Genomic DNA, 21,908 nt, shown 5'->3' on the forward strand with positions numbered 1-21,908 from the left:
AGAAGTTGAGGAGACAGATATAAAGGATTTAGAGAGAGTAGATGGGGTGATTCGGTGGGGAGAGGGAAATGATTCTGTGGGGAGAGGGAGGGCGTGAGGGTTTGTTGTTTCGAGGAGAAGAGCTTCAGGGGTAAAATAGATGAAGGAGCGATACTCTTTTTTTTTTTCCCTGGCATATTTTACTAGTTATCAAAATAAATGGCATAGATGATAATTATGAGCACAGGCAGTGATCAAAAGCAGCCAATTTACAATATTTACACAATAAATTTAAAATTTATGAACTGCCAAAAAATATATAGAAATTAAGTATAATAAATTCACAGAATTTTTCATGAAGTATTGACAGTGGAACAAGGTCTATCTGTCAGCCAGAAGTGAGGTGTCATAGAGTTTTATGGCTCGTGGCAGGAAAGATTTCCTGTAACGCTCCTTGTGACAGCGAAGCTGAATCAGCCTATGGGAGAAGGAGCTCCGCTGTCTGTCCAGTGTGAGGTGGAGAGGATGGTCCGGGTCATCCATGATGGATAACAGTTTGTTCATAGTCCTCCTCTCCACCGCAGCTTCAAGCGCGTCCATCTTGCAGCCTATTACGGAGGAAGCTTTCTTGATCAGTTTGTTCAATCTGTTGGCGTCGCTGGCTCTGATGCTGCTCCCCAAGCAGACCACGGTGAAGGACAGTACACTGGCAACAGTACACTTAAAGAAAGTTGGATTTCTACTAATATCCTAAAGACGATATGCTCTCAGCTCAGATGGACCTGAAAACAAACTGATATGTTGATATGTGATATGTGAAAGTCTGGCTGAGACATTAGAGGCTGTCAGATTGCGTGGACTTTTTGAGGAAACTCCCTTTACATGTTAACATCACACTGAATGGTTTGAGATCATATATATTTGACTAGTGCTGACTGGACTTCCCCTTCAAATGTTAGAAATGAACTTGAAAAATACTTGAACAAAAGTCGGGGGGCCTGCGTATCAGGATTTAATGCTGTCAGATTACGTGGACTTTTACACCATCCATCGGCCTCAGAAATGTTTTGTGGTGCGTCGGCACCTGAGTTATTCAGTCCAACAAGAGAGTTTGGAAGCAGCCGCCTCCGCTTATTGTTTAAAAAAACAAGATCTTAGATAGATCCGGCATTCTCTTTTCTGTAATCGCAAATTGGATTTCCTCCGAGCCTCCACCTTTGAGATAAAACGGGAACGAGAGCAGTAGGAATGTTTAGCTCTTCCTCGCGTCGACCGGGTAAGAGATGTGATTTGTGTACGTGTATTCACATCCGCCGATATCGACAGGCAGACGGTGAGTGAAGTCCGCTGTCCTTTGAGGTGCTGTTTGATTTGGGATCTGAGGCAAGAAGTGGAGCAGAACAGAAGCCATCTGGACTTTATAAATCATCCCGAATATCACTCGCACAGCAGCAGGGTCTGTCGTCTGTCTCTGTACTCACCCTGCCTGTCTGTCTGGCTGTGAGCTGTCTGTCTGTCAGCCTGTCTCGCACAACAGCTGTCACCGGGGACCTCTTTGCAGTGACAAATGACTCAAACTTGAATCGGCTTTCAGGCCTTTGGGACGGCCAGACTGACCCTGACCCGGAATGTGTTTGTGGTTCAGTGGAGCGTGAAGACAATTGCACGTGGCGGCACCATCCAGATGTTCGCTGGTTTCGATTTACAGTGATCGATTTTCCGCCTGTCACCAGCACACCCTCTTCCTGCCTGTTTAACACTGATAACTGATTTTGTCGCTCGCGTTTGTGATCCAAACTGAGCACTCGCAGCCTGAGCAAATTCATAATCGAACAAAGACAGCGTGTGTACTTCCAAGTGTGTGTGTGTGTGTGTTTGTGCTGTAAGATCTACGATCACATCTGGGTGGTTCATTTTTTATCAGGAGCCAATTTGGAAGAAAAAGATGCCTTTGAATATCAGCCAGCAGGAGCTGGCACTGTGAGAGCAGCGACTGTGAGTGTGTTTGTGTCAGACGCATCGTAAAACACTCGCCGGCGATGACTTTGATGAGACAGGAAGAAGGTGAACATGGCAAACGTGAGCTAGACCGACGATGAGAGGGAGAGGAGGTGAAGAAGGGGAGGATGGGGATGGGTGTGAGGAACGAGGAGGAGAATGGCGAACAACGACGCTCTACACTTTCTTCTCTTCATGGCGACATATTCTAACTTGTCTTTATCAGAGAAGTACCTTGATGAGAGTAAAATCTGTGATTTATTGCAACTGGAAACAACAAACTTTGTATTTAGAGCGACATAAAATTATTCTGCTGATCTGTTGAAACAGTGGTTGGAAAATATGGTAATTTCCGGGGGGGACAAAATAAACAATTAGCCTTAAATAAACAGTAATTTTAATTATGAAGATTTCATGAATGTAGATGACCACTGTGGGAGTTATTGCTTGTAAACAAGCACATTATCATGTCTGTTTATTTGAACACCTGTTGTCTCCAGAGAACAGATGCAGTTGCTTCCACGAGGACTGAAGTCGAGCAGACTGAAGAAAATCGCTCTTGACTGAAATCGTACCCACACTTCAACCGAGCGTCTGGTCACAGGCAAAATAAATCTGCACATTAACTAAATCTACACGGTCGGCGTAATAATCCAAATGATTTGTAAATAAGCATGGGAAGCTGCATTTGCAGCACATTGAATAATTTTAACCTAATTATTCGACCAAATGTACCGAAATATGTCGATGCTGATGTGTTGATACTCAAAGACTCGGGCGTTAAACACAAAGTTGACAGGTCGTCTTAATATGGACAAGTAAACGCACCATTTATAGACAATGTGTCGTGTTGGTTGTTGAGCTGCGATGTGCCAACTGCCATTTGCAAAGTTTGCATAAAACTTTAACGATTTTAATACATTTTACATTCCTTATATAATGTACACTCTTTATATTTGTATTCATTAAGCTAGCATATTTTTGCGGTTCTTATATTCTTACATTTGTGTTTGTATATATATATCTACCTACTACCTACCTGCCTACCTACATTCATACCTTCCTCCCTGCCTACTTACCTACTTGCCTGCCTACCTACCTGCCTACTTACCTACCTACCTGCCTGCCTGCCTGCCTACCTACCTGTCTACCTAACTATTTGCCTACCCACCTACCTGCCTACTTAACTACCTGCCTACCCACCTACCTGCCTACCTAACTACTTGCCTGCCTACTTACCTATCTGCCTACCTATCAACCAACCCACCTAGAATTCAGCCACTTTGACACGGTGTCAATTAGTTTGGAGTCAACTCTGAGTAAACCTGCAGTAAACTTGCAGTTTCCATTGGACTGGGTGAGTCCAACATCGTGAAAGGTGTTGGTTTCAAAAGAATGTTTCTCCCATTGCTTAAATGACTGGATTTGTAGCGAAAGGCTATTTTTCTAGGGCTTTTCTCCTTCGGAACGAAACATTCGCCATCGTCCAATCAATGGAAACGTTGTCAGACGAGACCACATCGATCAACCACTCGACCAGTCGAACTTCACTCCGACTTCTCTCCCTCCTTTAGCAGCACGCAAGGTTCAGAAGGTAACACTAGTGCCAAAGGTAAATCAATCCCCTTAGTCATGTGTGTGTGTGTGTGTGTGTGTGTGTGCATAAGTGTGGGTGTTTAACTGAGAGCACACAACGGCTATAACTCTCCCCTGCAATTAGCATAATATTAGTCATCCATACAAAAACAAGGGAGAACAACACGTGGAACAGGAGGTTGTGTAAGGTTTCGAACCGCAGCGGTAATTACCTCCACCCCTGACAAAGAGCGGAGGCCTTCTGTGGAGGCGGCGGACTGCAGCAAAGCTTTTATCTGTAGGCAAAGTGGAGGTAATAATGGGATAATTGTTTTGGACGGGGGCTGTGTCTCCCACTGCTATACCTGCGCAGGCCCCGCTAACTTCTGCTGCCGCCGCACGTGCTCAGCTTGGCAGCCACAGCGCCGTCACGAGGTCAGCGTCCGTGTGCACGAGGAGGTTTGGCGTGTGAATGGGAGTGTGAGAGTGTCGGTCCTGTCGGGGAGCGGTTGTGTGGGTTTTTTAAGTGTGTCTCGGGCGATTCCCAGGCCAAGTACATTGTGTTTTTTCTGGGTAGTGAGCCGCCCAGAAACCGAGCAGGACAGCATGAATTAGATCTGCCCTTCGTCAGTCTCGACACCTGCATCTCTCAATCCCCGCCTCACTGAGCCAGACTAATCCTCTCCTCTGCTCCACATTCTCATTTTCAGAGATGCCCTTCGTGGCATTTCCTTTTGTATTAGAAAGTTTGCAGCCCCCCCCCCCCCCCCCCCCCCCCCCGGGAAAGACGGAGAATGAGTTGCAGCAAAGGTCATGAGCTGAATGTAAACATGACACCTTTCTCCATCCTCAATTTCACCCTGAGAAGTATTGAGTTCATTTTAAACTAATCCATCGTCAATATTCAATGAAATTTCAATAAGGGGAACTTCTAACACCCTTAACATCTTCATATCACACTAGATATATTTGATTAATCATATACTTTAATTGCTGCCTGAATATTTTTTTTCCTTCAAACATTCAATCACTGGACATTGACCAATTACCATTATTTCAGTGAAATAACAATAACATATATTACAAGATCACTCCCCATGATGCTGTCATGAAGAAACGGCATCATTGCAACATGAAAAAGTTAGCAACTGCATGATTGTGATTATAAGCTGTGCATGCAAAGAGTATTGCGTCGCCCCCTCCGATGCTTTTCATTTCACTCGCTCCTGCTTTTATTCACAAGAACACGCCCATGACTAATTGTGTCACTGTGGCTGAAAGCTGCAGCTAAATGTCTGAACCTGTAGCATGACATTTCATTTTAAAGTAATGCTGCGTTGCACTTGGAAAAAAAACAAAAAACGTTTTTTACAGGAGGAGGCAGTAACATGAGGATGAGGGGAAGGAAATCGGCAGCAGGAGGAGAGAGGAGGAGAGGATGGAGGGTGGTAAGCAGGAGTAAGACAGTGTGGGCAGATTAGAGAGCATTTTACACTCTGAGCTCTTCATCCATCAACACAATCTGCGGAGCTTTGACGAGAGAAGAGATGTGCGAGCTTTTCATCCAGAAATGTTTGCTCTGCATTGCAAGAGCATGCCGTGCCCCGTACTGTGTGTGTGTGTGTGTGTGTGTGTGTGTGTGTGTGTGTGTGTGTGTGTGTGTGTGTGTGTGACATGCCTGTGTGCCTGCAGAATCAGCTCTGTCGAGGCGAGCTCTTCAGTCGAGAACCCGACCCCGAAAACAACTGACATCACACAAAACCACAGGGACCGAAATGCATTTCTGCCTGACAAAGCTGATGCGGCGCGACACGCACACGTCTGCAAAGTCCGCGGCGAACTTTTCGAAACAACTCTGATAAACATCGCTGCGACTCCGCATTGTACTGTTCGGCCACGTGTCCACACCGTGTCACAATTTGTCTCCGCTGCTGCGAGTGTGGTGGGTGAATTTGCACAACACGAAATGGTCGACAAGACACTCCCATCAATATGTTGAAGGTCATGTATTGTTCAGGTATTTAATTCATATATATATATATATATATATATATATATATATATATATATATATATATATATATATATATATTCCTATCGGTTTATCTTATGCATTAAAAGTTTCATTGCGTCGCATTATGTTGACAGGTGTTTCTATTATTTTGTCCACCCCATTCAAATAAAAACAAAAGACATCTCTCTGTATAATTCGATACAGTTCGAATCGACACCTCTACGACAGAGTTTCAATTCAAACTGAACAACATAAAAGGATGATTTGTTGTGGGGGGCTGCTGTAGACTGCATTCGTTTCAGCTGCGTGTACCTAATAAACTGTGAGAGCAAGTTGTGTCCATGTTTCCCAATGTTCTCCCAGTTTTTAACCTGTTAAATTTCAAATACAGCTCTGGAAGGACTAGACCACTTCCCCCCTCCCCTTAAATTGCTGTATTTGAAATCCATGAGGGCTCGGCTGGGTCTCAGTCAACTTCAGGGATGGAACATCGAGGATTCCTGACACGCTTTGCCCGCCGATGCTCCCATTTCCAGGACACCGACCTCATGGCATCGCTTTGAAGTGCTGCAGAGACCCAGGTGATGAGGTTTACTGCTGAACCTTGGCTGCACAAAGCTTCAGTGTAGCTGTGTGTGTGCGCGTGTGCGTGCGTGTGTGTGCGTCTCACACTGACAATTACACAGCCTCTCTCGGTGTCCTGTATCTAATTCCACCACCCCTCCGCCTTCAAGGACCTTTCACACCCTTGTTACACCTCCCATTTATTCGCACACACTTTCGACATTTGCACACCTCCGCTCGCACACCTTCTCTCCTCTTTCGCTCCGTCTCTGTCAGGGTTGCCATGGAGGGAGGTTTTTCTGTGCTGCCATGACAACGCAAGTTCTCTTTGGTCTCCCCTAACGACAGCAGAGTGGAACAGACAGAGCCTCGGTGACGTACGTGTAGTTGGAGCTGAAGTCCCCCGTTTCTAACCCTGTGGATCTAATCTTTGCGAGGGGGAGTGCAGTGGCGGAAGAAGTGCTCAGCTCTGCTACTCAAGTTAAAACTGCCAGCACAGCAACGTAAAGTGTAAAAAAGAAAAATACTGCTCAAAATCCTAAGTTAATGTACAAAAGCATTTAAGTACACATTCTGTGGTAGCATGGCCCCTGTGACTGTATATAATAATTATATGATATCAGATTTTCTTTATACTAATGCAACAGTGTATAAGCAGTTAGTTGAGGTGGAGCTGGTCCATCTACACAGATTGTTTTCTTAGTCTTTACATCCAAGAAGGAACACAAACAGAGGCTTACTATCTGAGTAAATACACAAGACAACACGTTGGACGACTGGTCAGCTAAAGACTTAAGATCACAATCTTCGCATATCGCACACGAGTTCATTTTATCAGCTGACTCTCAACACCAGCTTCCACCACCTGTTTCTAACCTGGGGCTCAGGCCCTTCCCACAGGTCGCCAGATAAATCTGAGGGCTCGTGACGTGAGAAATGAGAGAGGAAAGTAGAGAAAGGCTATTTTTTTTCTTTCTAATCTTTGCTTTTTTTGTGGATCATTTTTCCCCCTGAGAAGTTTAGAGGGGAAATCCGTCTTTGGTGAGACTGCTGACATCTGAAATGTGGCAAAGGGCACAAACAAATCTCTGTTCTGTTTTGTTTTGTGTTTTTGTTCCCAAGCCAAGAGTTTGGGAACCTCTGGTTTAACCATGAACAATGTGTCGTATTTTATAAACTCATCATGACTTTCAATGTTAAATAAACGTGACTACCAATGTTGTCTCTCAAATAACTGTAGTGGAGTAGAGTAAAGTCGCGCAGCGCGGAGTTAAGGACAAATACCACCAAATTTAAACCAAGCACAGATCTTGAGTAAATCTAATTTATCTTCACTGAGCAGGATGTTTGTGTCTGTATGAGATATTCATATTGTTGCCAACGCATCCCTTTGTCCGCCTGCAGTTCTGCTCGCATGTCTATACTCCTGCGTATTTGCACAGCGAACTCAGTCAGCTGCTGGTGTATTGCTAAACCAAACTGGCAGTCCGTCCTGGTCACGCTGATTTAATATTGGTGAGACGAGGCGCAGGAAATGTCAGATGAATAAATATCCTGTGTCCAATTCAAATGAGGATGACAGCACGAAAGAAACAAATGTTCAACGTGGACGACCTTTTTTTTCGGTTCATCACAGATTCATTGATTCTTACCTTAAGTCTCTCAGAGACCCCGTCGGTGAAGCTGATGGTGAACTCCTCCACCTTGGGAACCTTCAGCCTCTTCTTCTCTGTCTGGTACTCTGTGCGAGTTTTCACCACCACCTCCAGGAGAGAGAGGAAAACAGTTAGAGCAGTGAAATACGGAGGGACGCTGCAGGGCAATGTTGATTAGACTGGTGCATCGGTGGAACGGTCAAGTCACGACAAAAAAAGAATAAATATTAAAGTCACCACTTATGTTGAGCTTTGGATAGATAGATAGATACTTTATTCATCCCAAGCTGGGAAATTCCGGTGTAACAGCAGCACGTTTCACGAAGCACACTTTAAAAATATATACAATATATACACAAATAAATGTCAAATATACGAATTGCAAAAAAATATAGAGCATAAGAATAATACATTTAAGGAATTTACATGAAATATTAAGAGGGGAAATAGTGCAGTAGTACAATCAGTTACCAGTAGTGTGCAGAGGAACATGGTAACATGAAGGTGCAAATGTGCCGGGATTTATGTTTTATGTTTAAATATGCTTTATATTAAAAGATGTTGAAAAAGGGATGAAGAAGCATGTAAATGGTGGAATGTATTTAAGAACGCTATGCCCAGGGCTCTTGGCTATCGAGTAAGATGACCTAAAAAAAAAATCTAGTGCAAGTTTACATAAGCTCAGCTTTCAGTCACAGAAACTTCCTCGAGACAAAAGTGAAAGATGTTGCTGTTTTTGTTGAATACTTCCAAGTGTGCACAGCCTCGTCTGCTAGACACAAATGTGTTAAAATCTTTATGTATGAAGTTATTGGGATGTGAACTATATGATATCCACCATGAACTCACACAATCCAAAAGTACAACCTCTCTTCCTCACACCTTCCTCTCAATAAAGCCTTCATGTTGCGACCGTCTAGAGATACGGACTTTAAAAGGCCAAGTTCGAGAGATTTGTCTGCTGAGTTGTTTAAAAGTGATGAAGTATCCGAGCACTCATGGCATTTTTACATTCAGAGATATTTCATTGTGCATTCTTTAAATGCTGCTATGTGTTTACTGCTTCGTCTTAACAAAACCTGTTTTTGCAAAGCCCAGAATATCCTGAGCCTAATGTGACACTAAGCACATCAGGGGCTCAGACATCGTTTCACCGTTCACATTGTAATAAAGCAGAAATGTCATGGAGAGAGATTGGGACAAGTGCACCCAGAGGTGTAGGTAGGGATAGAGGCATAGCTTTGCAACTCTCAATATATCATGCCACATCCGCTTTCTTTGACTGCAAATAGGATGAAAACCTGGGCTTGAAAACAAATATTACACCGAGCACCTAGAAACCACCCTTCAGGAGACAATGGTGCCAGGCATCTGTTCGGGCTCCACTCTATCTTAATAAGGTCTGGTGCTCACAATCCAAACCCGCCCCCAGTCTGAAGGGAAAACACCCGACAGGCCCGACAGCTTTAGATGGGAAGAAAGAAAAGAAAAAGAGTCGTGGTAGTTCAGGGCTTGGCCCAGTGCTGTCAGTCTAACACTCCTCAAGCAAACAGGCTTTGAGCTCCGGCGGAAAAAGTAAGGGTGGAGAGGGACACGAGGAAAAGACCCGATGCTTCCTCAACTCTCTTCAACTCTCCTCAGTTTGTGTTTGGAAGGCACTGGTCGAAAAACAGTGGGTGGAGAAGGTGCGAGAGATTTTTCCACGGAGCAAGGCGTCGTCTCTTGTGACGCGCTGTAACCTCTGCCCTGTAGGGTGTGCGCTGACATGTTTCGTGTCGGTGTGGTTTGCCAGCTGCGTGAAGGCGGGGCAGCACGCCCATCCAGGGAGTCGGCAAGGCCGCTGAGAGAATCACCGCTATACCGGACATCACCACCGTCTTACGCCTCTCGCTGCCATCGAAGACCCATCAGGGCAAGAACAACCAGCACGCTGAGCAAAAAAAATCTGGATTATCCTCTCAGCTCTCATGACCTGTGACCACATTTACACACTTATAGGACCCTGTCGTCTCTGCCTTAGCTTATTTTCTTCTTTTGTGTCACCAGCATGAATTAAGAAAAGTTCTGACCAGTTTTGTTTACCTCCCTACTGCTTCCATTGAAGTCCCCACTGCTTTGTGAATTCACTGCATCAACGTGCAAAGAACTCTCAGCAAGAGCTGAAGGCCGCAAGTAGGTGCACTGGATGCAGTGCGCGGGGATTGGACCCCTGAGACTCCGGAGCCTCGTGGCTTTCTATCGCAGCGACGACGCACGTCATCATTTCTCATCCTCTAACTCGTTTCACAGTGACGTGTTTCAGGACCTCGCTGTTTAAACACACCAGCACTTTATGGTGGCTTCATCGCTCTTTTCCCCTTCCTCTACCTCCTTTATTCATATTACTTAATGAAGTGGCTATCAATCAGCCGTGAGCGAAATCTGCAGAGCAGAGTGTCTGTTTTCATTAGTCAGTTCCAAATGCTCGCTGGCAAACCATTAATTCATGAACAATAAAATCTTGTTTGACAAAGCTTGATGTAAAAGGAAGAAGAAAAAAAAACATTATATAAATGACGCAGCCATAAACAGTCATGATGACAGGGTGAATGACAACATAATTACAACACAATTACTTTAAAGAGGTTATAGGGTTGGGTCAGTCAGATTAGATTGGTCCATTACTTTGGTCCAGACCGAAATACCTCAGCAGCTGTTGGATGGAAGACCGTGACATTTACTACTGTAATACTGGTAAAACTATGAACAGTTCGTAGAGGATGGATTTCAATCGAACCCCAAGCTTCTGTGCCAAAGTCAGCGGTGTAACCCGCTAAGCTACGCAGGTTTCTGTCCTTAATTAGTCCTTTTTCCTGAGTGCTCTTTTGATCCTATTTCTTTCGTTGTCCAGTGTCAAGTTTGTTGTTGTTGTTGTTGTTGTTGACGATCATGAAGGTTTCCTGAGATGACGATGCATTTCAACCTTTATCCATCTTACAATTTACAGCATCGCAGCCTCACTGAGCTGCAACCCTGTTACGATTTCATCACTTCCTCCCCCTTTACACCGAAGTACAGGGTGTCAACAGGCCCGACGGGCACTCCTACATCGGTAGCAGGCAGGTAAAATGATTCGAGCACATTCAGACGCTCGGGCCGATCTGCTGCCGCTTTCCTTCCGAGAAATGTTCAATAAGCCGCGTATCGTTGATGCCTGCGTTTCATCCACTGTGACCTTTTTAATTTCTCCATGATTGACACGGTGGCTCCTTTAGATGTGTAATGAAGCCCCCACAATTAATTAATGTGTCGACGCGGCGGCTGCTGCTGCCGCCGCCACACACACTGTGATGCTGGACGTTTTCAAAGTCGACAGGACTCGATATACAGATTTAACGAAGAGGTTTTTAAGTTTTTATTTTTGCATTTGAGTGAATGAACAAATGGAGGAGTGACGCGTGAAGCAGCACAGAGAAACATATTTCCAGAAATGACAGTTTTGCTTGTTAGCTGCAGCAGGCCAATCTTTATTTGTGTGTCTCCTTCTGTCTGCCTCCAATCACAGTTATTTTTTAATTTTATTTTTTAGTTCATTCTCTCTGTGGAAAAGCTGTCAGAGGTTTTCTTTCCTCCCTGTCTTCCCACTGTGTTGTTCCTCAAACATGGTATCACTATGATTTCTGTTCCGTTTCTCATCCCCGAAGACTGAGCAGCGGGAGAGTTGGTTTTGCTGAAATGTTTGGTGTGGAGGGCAGCTGCAGAGATTTTTCTTGACATGTTTGATACCAGTGTTTCCTCGTGAATAGAACAGAGGGTGAAATCAATACAGAAAGGCCTGTGATATAAGGCCTGTGCAAAATAATATAATTTCAGAAGGTGTAATTATCCATATTTGAAATAAAGTTGAGTAAATCACCTTCATATACTCTTTATTGTGCATATTATCGATTTTAACTGCAACAAACCAATCTGAGTGCCGTCTATCGCCCTTTGCCCTTTGCACCACTATCATGAGGGTGGATCTGAGAGAGGACACGGAGGAAACATTTGCCCATGCAAAGCGCACAAGTGTGTCTATTTATGTCCATATAGACGCATATTATTATCTTCATAATGTGCCTTTAAAAAGGCGCGTGAAACCAGCAAAGACACTTGCGTCGCAAAAAAAAAAAGTTGTGAACACAAGCCTGCCGTTTTATCACGTCCTAAGTTGATATTGGCAAACGTAATAGCTAACACTGGCATATTCATTCACCCAGCAGTCATGGAGCAATATTATCACTAATGTGGAGTCATGTTCCTGGCCAGCTGACCGCTGTAAGTGTGGTGCTCGCTCTCTTTTAGCTCTGTTTTTGGTCTCCACCTACCTTCTTGGAGCTCTCTGACTAAAAAACAGTCGCCTGATGCATCTGCAAATGATGAAACAGTGAAGCCTCAAGCCCAATTACCAAAAGAACAATGAGCTGAAAGGTGCTTAGTTGAGTGGTAACTCTCTACAAGCAACACCTTAAGTGTTTATGCAGTCCTTTGCTTCATTATTAAGATTAAGAACTATTGATTATTGCTTCGTAAACCGTGTCAGGATGGCCGAGTGGTCTAAGGCGCCAGACTCAAGGATTGAATCCTTCCACAAGATTGGGTCTTTTGCTCTCCGAATGGAGGCGTGGGTTTTGAATCCCACTTCTGACACACACTTTTGCTGGATTTTCCAATTTGGAATTAATAAAGTACCCATCTATCTAAATGATAAAAAAAGCTTCTTGCCATAACAAATTGACTGAAGTCCCTCTGGAGACTAACGTTTGCACTGCTGGCGCTCCCTTTTTCCAGGTAAATAAGTCATTTATTTGGTTATTCCCTCCCCTCCTTTGAGGTGTAAATCAATGTGTGTGTACACAGCTCGAATGAAAATCAATGGGCAGCAATGAAATGCCATCGGATTACACGGTGAAAATTATACAGGGGAGTTGTTGATGGCACAACAACAACTTAAGATACAGAGTAAGTGTTTTCTCTTGTTGCAGTTAGATCCTTCAATTCTATTGTTTCCCGGTTACGGATTTATTACTGTCACACATTTGTTTGTCCTCCGAAGTCACAGACGCCCTGAGCCCACAGCCAATCAGATAAATGCAGAGAGCTACATTTGAGGAGATTTGTGAAATTAAACTTTGATGAAAATTCAACGGATATGAAATTATTCAACGATCCATTAGTGACTTAACATGCGGATTGCTGCTCCCAGGGATTCCTCACTATTTTATGATGCTAGAAAGAATGAATGAGGCGTAAAAAGAGCGACTCCAAAAGGAACCGAGGGGAGACGAGGGGAGCAGGCGTGTCGGGGAGGCACAGAGAACGATTGTCTATCATAGTCTTTGAAGCAGGTCTTTGTATCTTTAGCTTTGTTTCTCAAAGACACGACAAACAGAGAGAAAAAGATCTGTTCATCTTTCTCTCTCCGCCCCCTCCTCATTTTTTCCCTCGGAACCGCCAGCAATCCAATCAAGATATTGGTGACCCAGCAGTGGCTGCGACGCGTCTCTGCCCAGATTGGATCAAATCTAATACAGCTCTCAGGCCTCAGCCTCTACAGGCCACAGCAGCATTATATATATATATATATATATATTATATATTATCTATGTGTGTGTACGTGTGTACTGCAAATATCCCTAGGTAACCCTTTAGTCGGGGAGGTCACGCAGTCATCAGGCAGGATCAGGGGGAAACCAGCTGGCCACACTGCTGATCTGGGGAACAGGAACGCTCTCGTGACCCAATAAACCTCCACTTTAGCTTTTGAAGGACGCAATTTTTTTAAAGATTTATCACCCCACAGTCATTGTCCTTTGCATTATAATCCTTAACATTTAACGGTATGGGGTTTAGCGGTTCTGGAGAATCGCTGGAGATGGTCTGTTGGTTATTTAAACTCAGCAGCAAAAACCCATACGCCCCTCCCTGCTCCTCCAAAAGCTCCATCCCCCACATGCATGCCCACACACACACACACACACACACACACACACACATTGCCAGGGCGGAATCCACAGCGCCCGCTGCCCAGAGCGCGAACGCACAAACACGAACTTGAACGCGAACGAGCACGAACAGCCCTGTTGCGGATTGACTATAAGTCGCGTCGTGCTGTTCAGGCTTGTCAACCAAGGCGGCTCCATGACTGCCAGTCAGCCAATTCAACCAGTTCTTTGTGTTTCGACGGCCAAAGAGGAAAAAATTGGTTCCAGAGTGGCACCAACTCTTTTGCTGGTCTCGAAGAAAGAACGGCTTACGTCACAGGCTGTGGGCGCGATTATCATAACCAAGAAGACCGACCAACACTTTGTTGTGACCACCGTTTTTCATCTTTCTTTTTTTCAAACATATCGTTTGCGGAGAAGATAAATAGAGAACCAATGTTACGGACGCCAAAGCTGGAGGGGACAAACTGTCTCCTTGCTGCGTGGTCATCGGCCGAAGCCGAGGGTAAATTAGAGGGAGCTTCAAGGAGAGAGCCCGTGCTTGAGCATATACTGTACAACGACTGTACTTGAAGACGTGGCGAGTGTTGCTGGGAGATCAGAGACGTGACTCTGTGTAAAAGAAACCTGGTTCTTGAAAGGTTCGAACAAGTTGAACCAACTCCGAACCAGCACTAGCGCTGTATGTTCTCATTGGTCGAAAAGGGGTATTTGTTTCCCAAATACAGAACACGGGCTGTGAACGAAAAACAGATTTCATCTCTCCAGCGCACATAACGGACAGCTGGCGGACTGTGAGGAGATATTAGCAGGATTTAACAAAATGTGTGTTGGAATAGAAGCGCTAACTTCTCCTTTACATCCCGGCTGCTCGTTCACGTTGCCGCTGCCCTTTGGTGAGACAGATTTTTTTTTAAAAAGCATATTTACCAACACCTTGAGGGAAACTTTCTATTACTTTGAAAACACGTTATTTCGCATTCCTACAAGATAATGCAACATTTAATTATGAATCAAAATATGTATATTACTATTTTTATTTAACTTCAATGGCTACATTCAAGTAATTTTGAAAACTGGCACCAAAATGAGAAGTACTGCGTCATGCTCCCATCAGCGGACAGAGGAATGGGACCGTACATGCAATGTATGCGGGAAAAAAATGAGCCGCGCGCAGAATTTCAATCAAGCGATCCGTGCTCACCATCATCAGTTCCCTCCGCGCGCTGATGTTTAATTACAGATTTCATTATTTCTCTCCGCCTCCGTCGCGTTCATGCATCACTCGCCGGCAAGACGAATGCTCAACCTCACCGCCGGAGACAAATTCAAACACTCTGCAGCAAAACTGACCTTTCGCAACTCCCACACTGTCCCGTCTAAGAACGAATAATGGACCCATCTGCATTTACATAATGACTTATAGGCGGGCGGGGGGGGGGGGGGGGGGGGGGGGGGGGGAGTTACAAAAAAAAAAGCTTAATGTCTGTACTGAACTGACAATCTCTCAGTCCTGTGAGCGCAGGAGCAGCAGCGGCGCAGAAATGTGTGTCGGCTGAGCAACGACAAACTTTGTGCCTGCGAGTCAAAATTCGCCGACAGTCGACTGAGCAGCGAAGCTCGCCTGACCTCTTTTCCTTTCAAATGTCAACGGACGTGACTCGTTGGTACAATCCAATCGCAGGAGCTCACCGTCCACCCAGGTGTGTGGACGGCACCACGCCTCTTGCAGCTCGGCGACGACGGGCCGGAGATTCCGATCGCTGCTCCGGACAAAAAGGTCGCTCCCCTCCGCCGGCCACTGCAACTCGCATCGTCGATCCGTCCTCGTCGTTCGACAGACACGACCTTGAGCGTGTCTGAAGAAATATTAGTAAAGCTGAGATTTGTAGTTTCAAATACCTAGAGCTAGAGATGATTAAACTCGCCTTCGGCTCATCCGGTGTTGATTATAATAATGCATGTTTCCCCCCCGTTAGTCAAATACACAGCCACACATTACCGCTACATACTCCTCCCCCCCCCCCCCCCCCCCCCCCCCCCCCCCGTTACACGCAGGATCCATTTCGCCCTCGCTCATTAGTTCCATTTCTCGGGCCCGACGAGCTAAGCTCGCTGTCGGTCTCACCTCGCACCTGCCGAGGGACCAGTGGTGCCGGAGTTCTTGAGGCCGTGGCCAAGTGTTTAGGTAATCCGTTTACACCAGGACTCTATTCTATTGTATAGTGAACTGTTTGTTTGTTTGTTTGTTTGTTTTTATTGTGATTTTAGCTCTGTGCATTCCGTATTTGGTTCTATGAAAGCACTTTGTGACTTTCATCTGTGAAAAGCATTGAAAAAAATATACGGATTTTATTTACTACCTGTCCAAAGTTGATTCTCTGTTTAATAGACCTGTTCCAGTTATCAATGAAACCAAAACACACACCTGAGCAATCGATCAGTGCACTGACAGTGTGTGTGTGTGTGTGTGTGTGTGTGTGTGTGTGAGACCACATTGTGATGTGGTGATGTTCTTGAATCTGGTGCGACTGATTTAATCAGTGTAAAATGACTGACAGCTCTATGAATGTCATGTCACGAACTGGTGGTTGTTCACTTGTCTCTCTCACACACACACACACACACACACACACACACATGCACTGTACACAATGCACACTCCTTAAAAAAAAAAGTATGTGTGTGTGTGTGTGTGTGTGTGTGGTGATGAATGACAAGTCTCCCCACTTAACAGGTAATTGACATGGAAAGAGGCCGTGCCTCTGCGCCTCTGTGCCTCCGTCAGCAGAATACGCAGCGTGTGTTTCGCCCTGCAGTCGTGCGAGTGGTCGACCGTTTCTGGGATTATTTGGAGCCGTCAACCACAACACCACCACTCAAAGGGCTTCAGTCCACATTCACAGTGGGTATCCATCATTTGAAGAATGGGACGGCGCTCTGCTGCGCCGATCGAAGGCCGGTAACTCGGGTACTTTGGCCGAGACAATGGTGTAAAAGGCTGAAGCCAAACGCGATTACATCTTTTCTTCCCTGCTGCGTTGTATATCTTGTTTGGTTTTTCAGGGATCACTTCAAACTTCTTTGACCCATGAAAAGTGGGAGGGATTTGTTAGAAGAAAGTAAAAGAAAACAGGGTTGCAACTACCATATCAAACAAATCTATAATAATTTGAATGCAATTTTTTGACCAAGTGATTAACCTTTGTATATGTCTTGCGTTTCCAGAGCTCACACTGAAATCTTTAAATAGCTATTAAAGATTCAAACTTAAAATATGTGTTAAGGAATAGTTTGACTTTTTTGGAGGGGGCGGATTTAGATGAAAATATTAATACTCTCATGTCTGTACAGTAAATAATAGGCAACAACCGCGATCCAGTAGCTAAGCATAGCATACACACTGGAATCGGGGGGGAAACTGCTACCCCGACTCAGATGCTGGTTGCAGCCTAATATTATTTACTGCACAGACGTGAGAGCGGTTCTGGCTTTCGGCTTGTCATCAAACCATCAGCAAGAAAGCAAATAAAACACATTTCTAAAAAATGTTCCTTTAAATTTACCACTGAACCCTTGAAAAAGGCTCAAGAAGCTGAAATCAGAAAACGGGCTTTCTTAAGTAAGTGGCTTGAATCATGAATCAATTATCCAGATATTTTGAAATTGATGATCCCCTTAATCGATTAATCAACTTATTATGTAAGTTCTAGTCTGCATTTCTTACTGCAGATAGCAAACAAGTCAAGTAATCGCTGTGTAACTGAAAAAGGTGATAGTGAGCGTAAACACCGGGGGTGTGTATGTAGGGTGGATTTACCAGAATGTTCTATAACATAGGAAGAAACCCATTACTGAATAATCGTCCTTTTAGACTCTAGGCCACTGGAGCACACTGGCTGAAATATTGTTGCATGACTGTGATCCTGCCGATGATGAGAGGAGAACTAGCAAACCAGGTGCAATGATATTGTGATTAATATTTATTATCTACAACAAATAATCGATCAGCAGCTCAGAGGAGAAATACGGATGCAAAGTGAAATCATCAAACTGTAACCGTCACATAACGGGCGAGTAATAAAGCTTCCATATGTTGCCGAGAGCGTCAGTGGAGCCTTGCCTATTGTCTAAATCCATTAATTTTCATAATGTGCAATCAGTGCAGCTCTCCGTCCCAGCCCCCATACACACACACACACACACACACACACAAACACACACACACACACACACACACACCAGTCAGCTCTGCTCTGCTCCATGTTGCAGTGCCACCATGGTAACTGGATTAAAGTGGCGGCGGTGCACTTACTATGGGATGTCGAGATGATAAATGACAGCCTGTCTGGCAGCAGATCTGTCTCCTAATCTCGGCTGGGAAACAAAGGACGCGGCTGGGAGACGGCGGGGATGAATGAGTGTGTGTGTGTGAATGAATCAAACGGTGTGTGTGTGTGTGTGTGAGTTGGTTTTTTTTTGGGGGGGGGGGTCTTATTCCGCATAAAAGGGTTAGAGGATGGTGTGGGTCAACAGCACTGAGTTAACGGTAACTGAGGAAGACGTGGAACAGCAGACAGGTGTACAAACACGCAGGTTAACTCTCTCTATCCTCGGGCAGTGGGACTGTTGGACTCTCACCTTGTCAGGTGCTTGGCTCTGGAGGCTGCCAACGTCCAGCGGAGTGATGAGGGGCACATTCTGAAAGCCGTCCTCCACGCTCACAGGTTTGGCCCCTTTGTCCTGAAGATTACTCCCCAGTTTCACCATCTTTTCACTGTATATTCCCTTATTTCCCTGAAGACTGCTCCTGAACAGAGGGGGTTGTTGGAAAAAGGGATTTTTTTCTTTTTACCTCACAGCCTTTCAGCTCAATGAAAACCTTCACCCGCTCTGTTTTGATGCAGAAGATAAAATTATGATGAGATTGTTTCATCGTGTTTTAAAATGAATCTTGCGATTACCTGCTGACAAAACACTTCTGAAAGCAAATTTAAAAATTCATGAAAAGAAAAATCGGACAAACAACAACAACAAAAAACCTTCGTCAATAGCATCACAATCAATCATACACAAACATCAGAGGTTGTATTAATACACATTTAAAAAAGAACGCAGCTACTCACAGCGGCTCGTCCTCGTCCGTCCGTGTCGTCTCAGTGTCTGGTACAGAGGCGGAGGGGAGCGCAGACGAGGAGGCAGGAGATGATGCTGGAGGCTGATGCTGATGATGCTGATGATGCTGATGCGGGAAAGCAACGCTGCACCGGCGGAGACAGACTGGAAGTGTGGCGGCAGGTTTTCCGACCAGCCGGCAGCCCAACCCCCTAATCCACACACAGCCTCCTGTCTCTGTCTGCGCCGCTTCACTCCGCCGCCGGAGCTGCCGCTAGGGGAACGGGGTTTTTTTGTTTTTTTTGGTGTGTTTTTTGGAAGTCGAATTAGCGTTGCCTTAAGGGTTTATCGTAAAAAGCCAGGGCCTAAAATTGAATTCAGCATTTTTTCTTTTTACTATTAATTTGACTGTCTGTGTGAATTAAGAGAGCTAAGTATTATTTTTTTTGTGAAGTGTACTCAAGTGACAGCTCAAAAGTGTCACCTGATTCCAACCAGGAAGTGAAGTTAAGAAACATGCTCAGCTGAAGATAATTAAATGTATCCTTTGATTTATCTTAAACTTCCAGCTCAGCAAATGAAACGTGTTTTATATATATATATATATATATATATATATATATATATATATATATATATATATATATATATATATATATATATATATATATATATATATGTATATATATATGGATATAGACATATATACATACATATAGATATATACATATAGATATACAGATATAGCTATAAGACGTTCAATGTATCCCACGGTACATGAAAGCAGCGTAGAACGGTGGCACTCAAACTGGCTCTTTTTTGGTCCTACACCGCCACCTGGCGGTTAAATTAGAGACACACAGGCCCAGTGGAATTAAGATGCTATTTAGCAGTGGAGTGTGTCTATGTACAATACATCTGTAATCCGATTACCAGTGACTGAGAACCATTGTAAAGAAAAAAATATGATGTGTAAGAGTGAGAAATTTAAATGATTTTATTCGGTTAGCTAAATCGGATAACAATATAACAAACAATATAATAATAATAGAACAGCTGGTAAATGCAATATTACAAGAAAGGACATTTTCTGGAGGCAAGGATAATAAAGTATTGTCTCAACGATATAATGAGACCAGCTATATTATTCATTGTAGGGAATTAAAGGTGGCGGGTGGAGCATAATTTAAATCACTTTCACATGAATTGTAATAACTTAGTATAATTTCTGTAGTCTAAATCAATTTAGAGTCTCCAATCCACCTAACCCCAATCTGCATATCTTTGGACTGTGGGAGGAAGCCGGCGAAAACCCACACATACAGGGAGAATATGCAAACTCCACAGAGAAAGGCCTGATCAAGAACCTTCTTGCTGTGAGTGCTAACCACTGCACCACCGTGCCGCCCACCAGGTCACAACATGTTACACAAACTGCTCAGCACTGCGGTGGCCCTGAGGGTCAAAACACAACAGTTTGAAAAAGCAAAAACAGCACTACAGAAAACGCAACATTTCAGATTAGGGAGAACATGTGTTGTACAATATTGTTGCGCGTTGACCCTCAGGGCCACCCGTACTTCTCTGTGTTTCTCACCACATTTCTCTTCAGAGGCAAGAGCCACGTTGAATTCATTTCAACACAACAAGCACGTGTGTATGCATGCAGGGGATGACGAGGACATTTAGTCGTCTTCCGCTGGACGAGGCATCGTTCTCCTCTCCGCGTAGGACGTCCTGCACAAAATGGCGTCCGCTCCTGTTCGGTGTGTGCCACCTCCTGCCCCTTCATCCTGGACCAGCCAACTCTGACAGAGACTGGAGACTAGTGGCCACAGAGAACCTCGTCCCTCCCGGAGGTTCGGGTTAGACTGATAAAGCACAGTAATACTTGTGCTATGTCAGCAGCAACTTACTTAAACAAGTTTTCCCCAGGTTAGGAAGAACATGATAGTGTTAAAAAAAAGAAGAAGCTCAGCTGCTAATTGAATTATCCTTAACAGTGCTAAGAAGTATCCAGGAGGTGGTGCTATTGAGCCATCACTCCCTTTGTCCAGTTTGTCCTGTACTTGGAGAAAACAACAACACATGACCCACAGTCAGCACTCTCGCTTTGATCGGTAGCTTACATGTCTGTTTTTTATTGATTGATTGTTATTACTCCATTCAGTGGCCCACATACACACAGCTTTGAAATATTTGCATTCCATAGATGTACAGTATAGATTAAAATCAAGATCAGTTTAGAGAATATAAAGTTCAAATTGAACTAGATTCAATTCCCCAATTCAAAAACTGTGGATTTTGTGTCAGAGAACAACTCCTCGCTTTTTGTTTTTGCTGACCTCCAGTGGTTGAACGTCTCTTCTGTCTGCAGTGATGTCGAGGTGCACTGCGGGGAAGGACAGAGGCAGCACACACACCGTGACGTCAGGTGCAGCAGAGTACAGCGCACCTGTAACCACACCCGGCTGTGAAACAACACATTTGAACTGGTTGCTAAGTTTCTCTATAATGAGTTACCAAACACCTGAATGTGAGCCAGTTTAAACAAGTGGCGGCTGTTGGAGGCTCTACAGGGAACCAACATAATTTATTTAATTTTATTTTATCCTAACCCCCCCGTTTTTTTTTTTTTTTTGAGAAACATGGATTTTGACCCCTCAACATTCCTGATTGTCCAACAATTGTCCAAATTGATACCGTGATATATCATCTGTTTGACTCTAAATGGAACCATAATTTACTAAATCAACATCATGCTGTATTGAAAAAGACTTGACACTAAAGGCCGAGACCATAAATTCCTAAGGAAAAATGTTATAAATCTAGTGAGAAGTGGACTTCTGTAGATACTAACTTATTTTTGCAGCCAGTGGAGTCGCCCTCTGTTGGTCATTCCAGAGAATACAGGCTTTCAGGCACTTGTGCATCGGCTTCACTTAACGGAGCCGCTGACCACGTCCACTTTATATGAAGTCTGTGGTTCCCACTCCAGTTTGGTAGTTTTTGCTTTATCCTGCTAACAAACAAACAACAGACAGG

The 21,908-nt window shown here is 44.3% G+C and overlaps 1 protein-coding gene across 2 annotated transcripts in view; it reads right to left on the reverse strand.

Annotated features, from left to right (window-relative positions):
* The window catches only part of nsg2 (neuronal vesicle trafficking associated 2), a 33,793-nt gene extending 14,673 nt beyond the window's left edge, over positions 1-19,120 (reverse strand). The window contains exons 1-3 of one of the 2 annotated variants that reach the window (XM_035627184.2): positions 18,875-19,120; positions 18,390-18,552; positions 7,783-7,893 (exon numbers count right to left, since the gene is read on the reverse strand). In XM_035627184.2, the coding sequence (XP_035483077.1) occupies positions 7,783-7,893; positions 18,390-18,518 (240 nt within the window). In that variant the 5' untranslated portion in view covers positions 18,519-18,552; positions 18,875-19,120. Of the gene's footprint in view, positions 1-7,782; positions 7,894-18,389; positions 18,559-18,874 lie in introns of both variants that reach the window. The other variant, XM_035627183.2, reaches the window with a different exon arrangement.
* Between the last annotated feature and the right edge of the window lie 2,788 nt (positions 19,121-21,908).

The sequence above is a fragment of the Scophthalmus maximus genome, chromosome 2, assembly GCF_022379125.1.
Source record: "Scophthalmus maximus strain ysfricsl-2021 chromosome 2, ASM2237912v1, whole genome shotgun sequence".
Taxonomy (NCBI): domain Eukaryota; kingdom Metazoa; phylum Chordata; class Actinopteri; order Pleuronectiformes; family Scophthalmidae; genus Scophthalmus; species Scophthalmus maximus.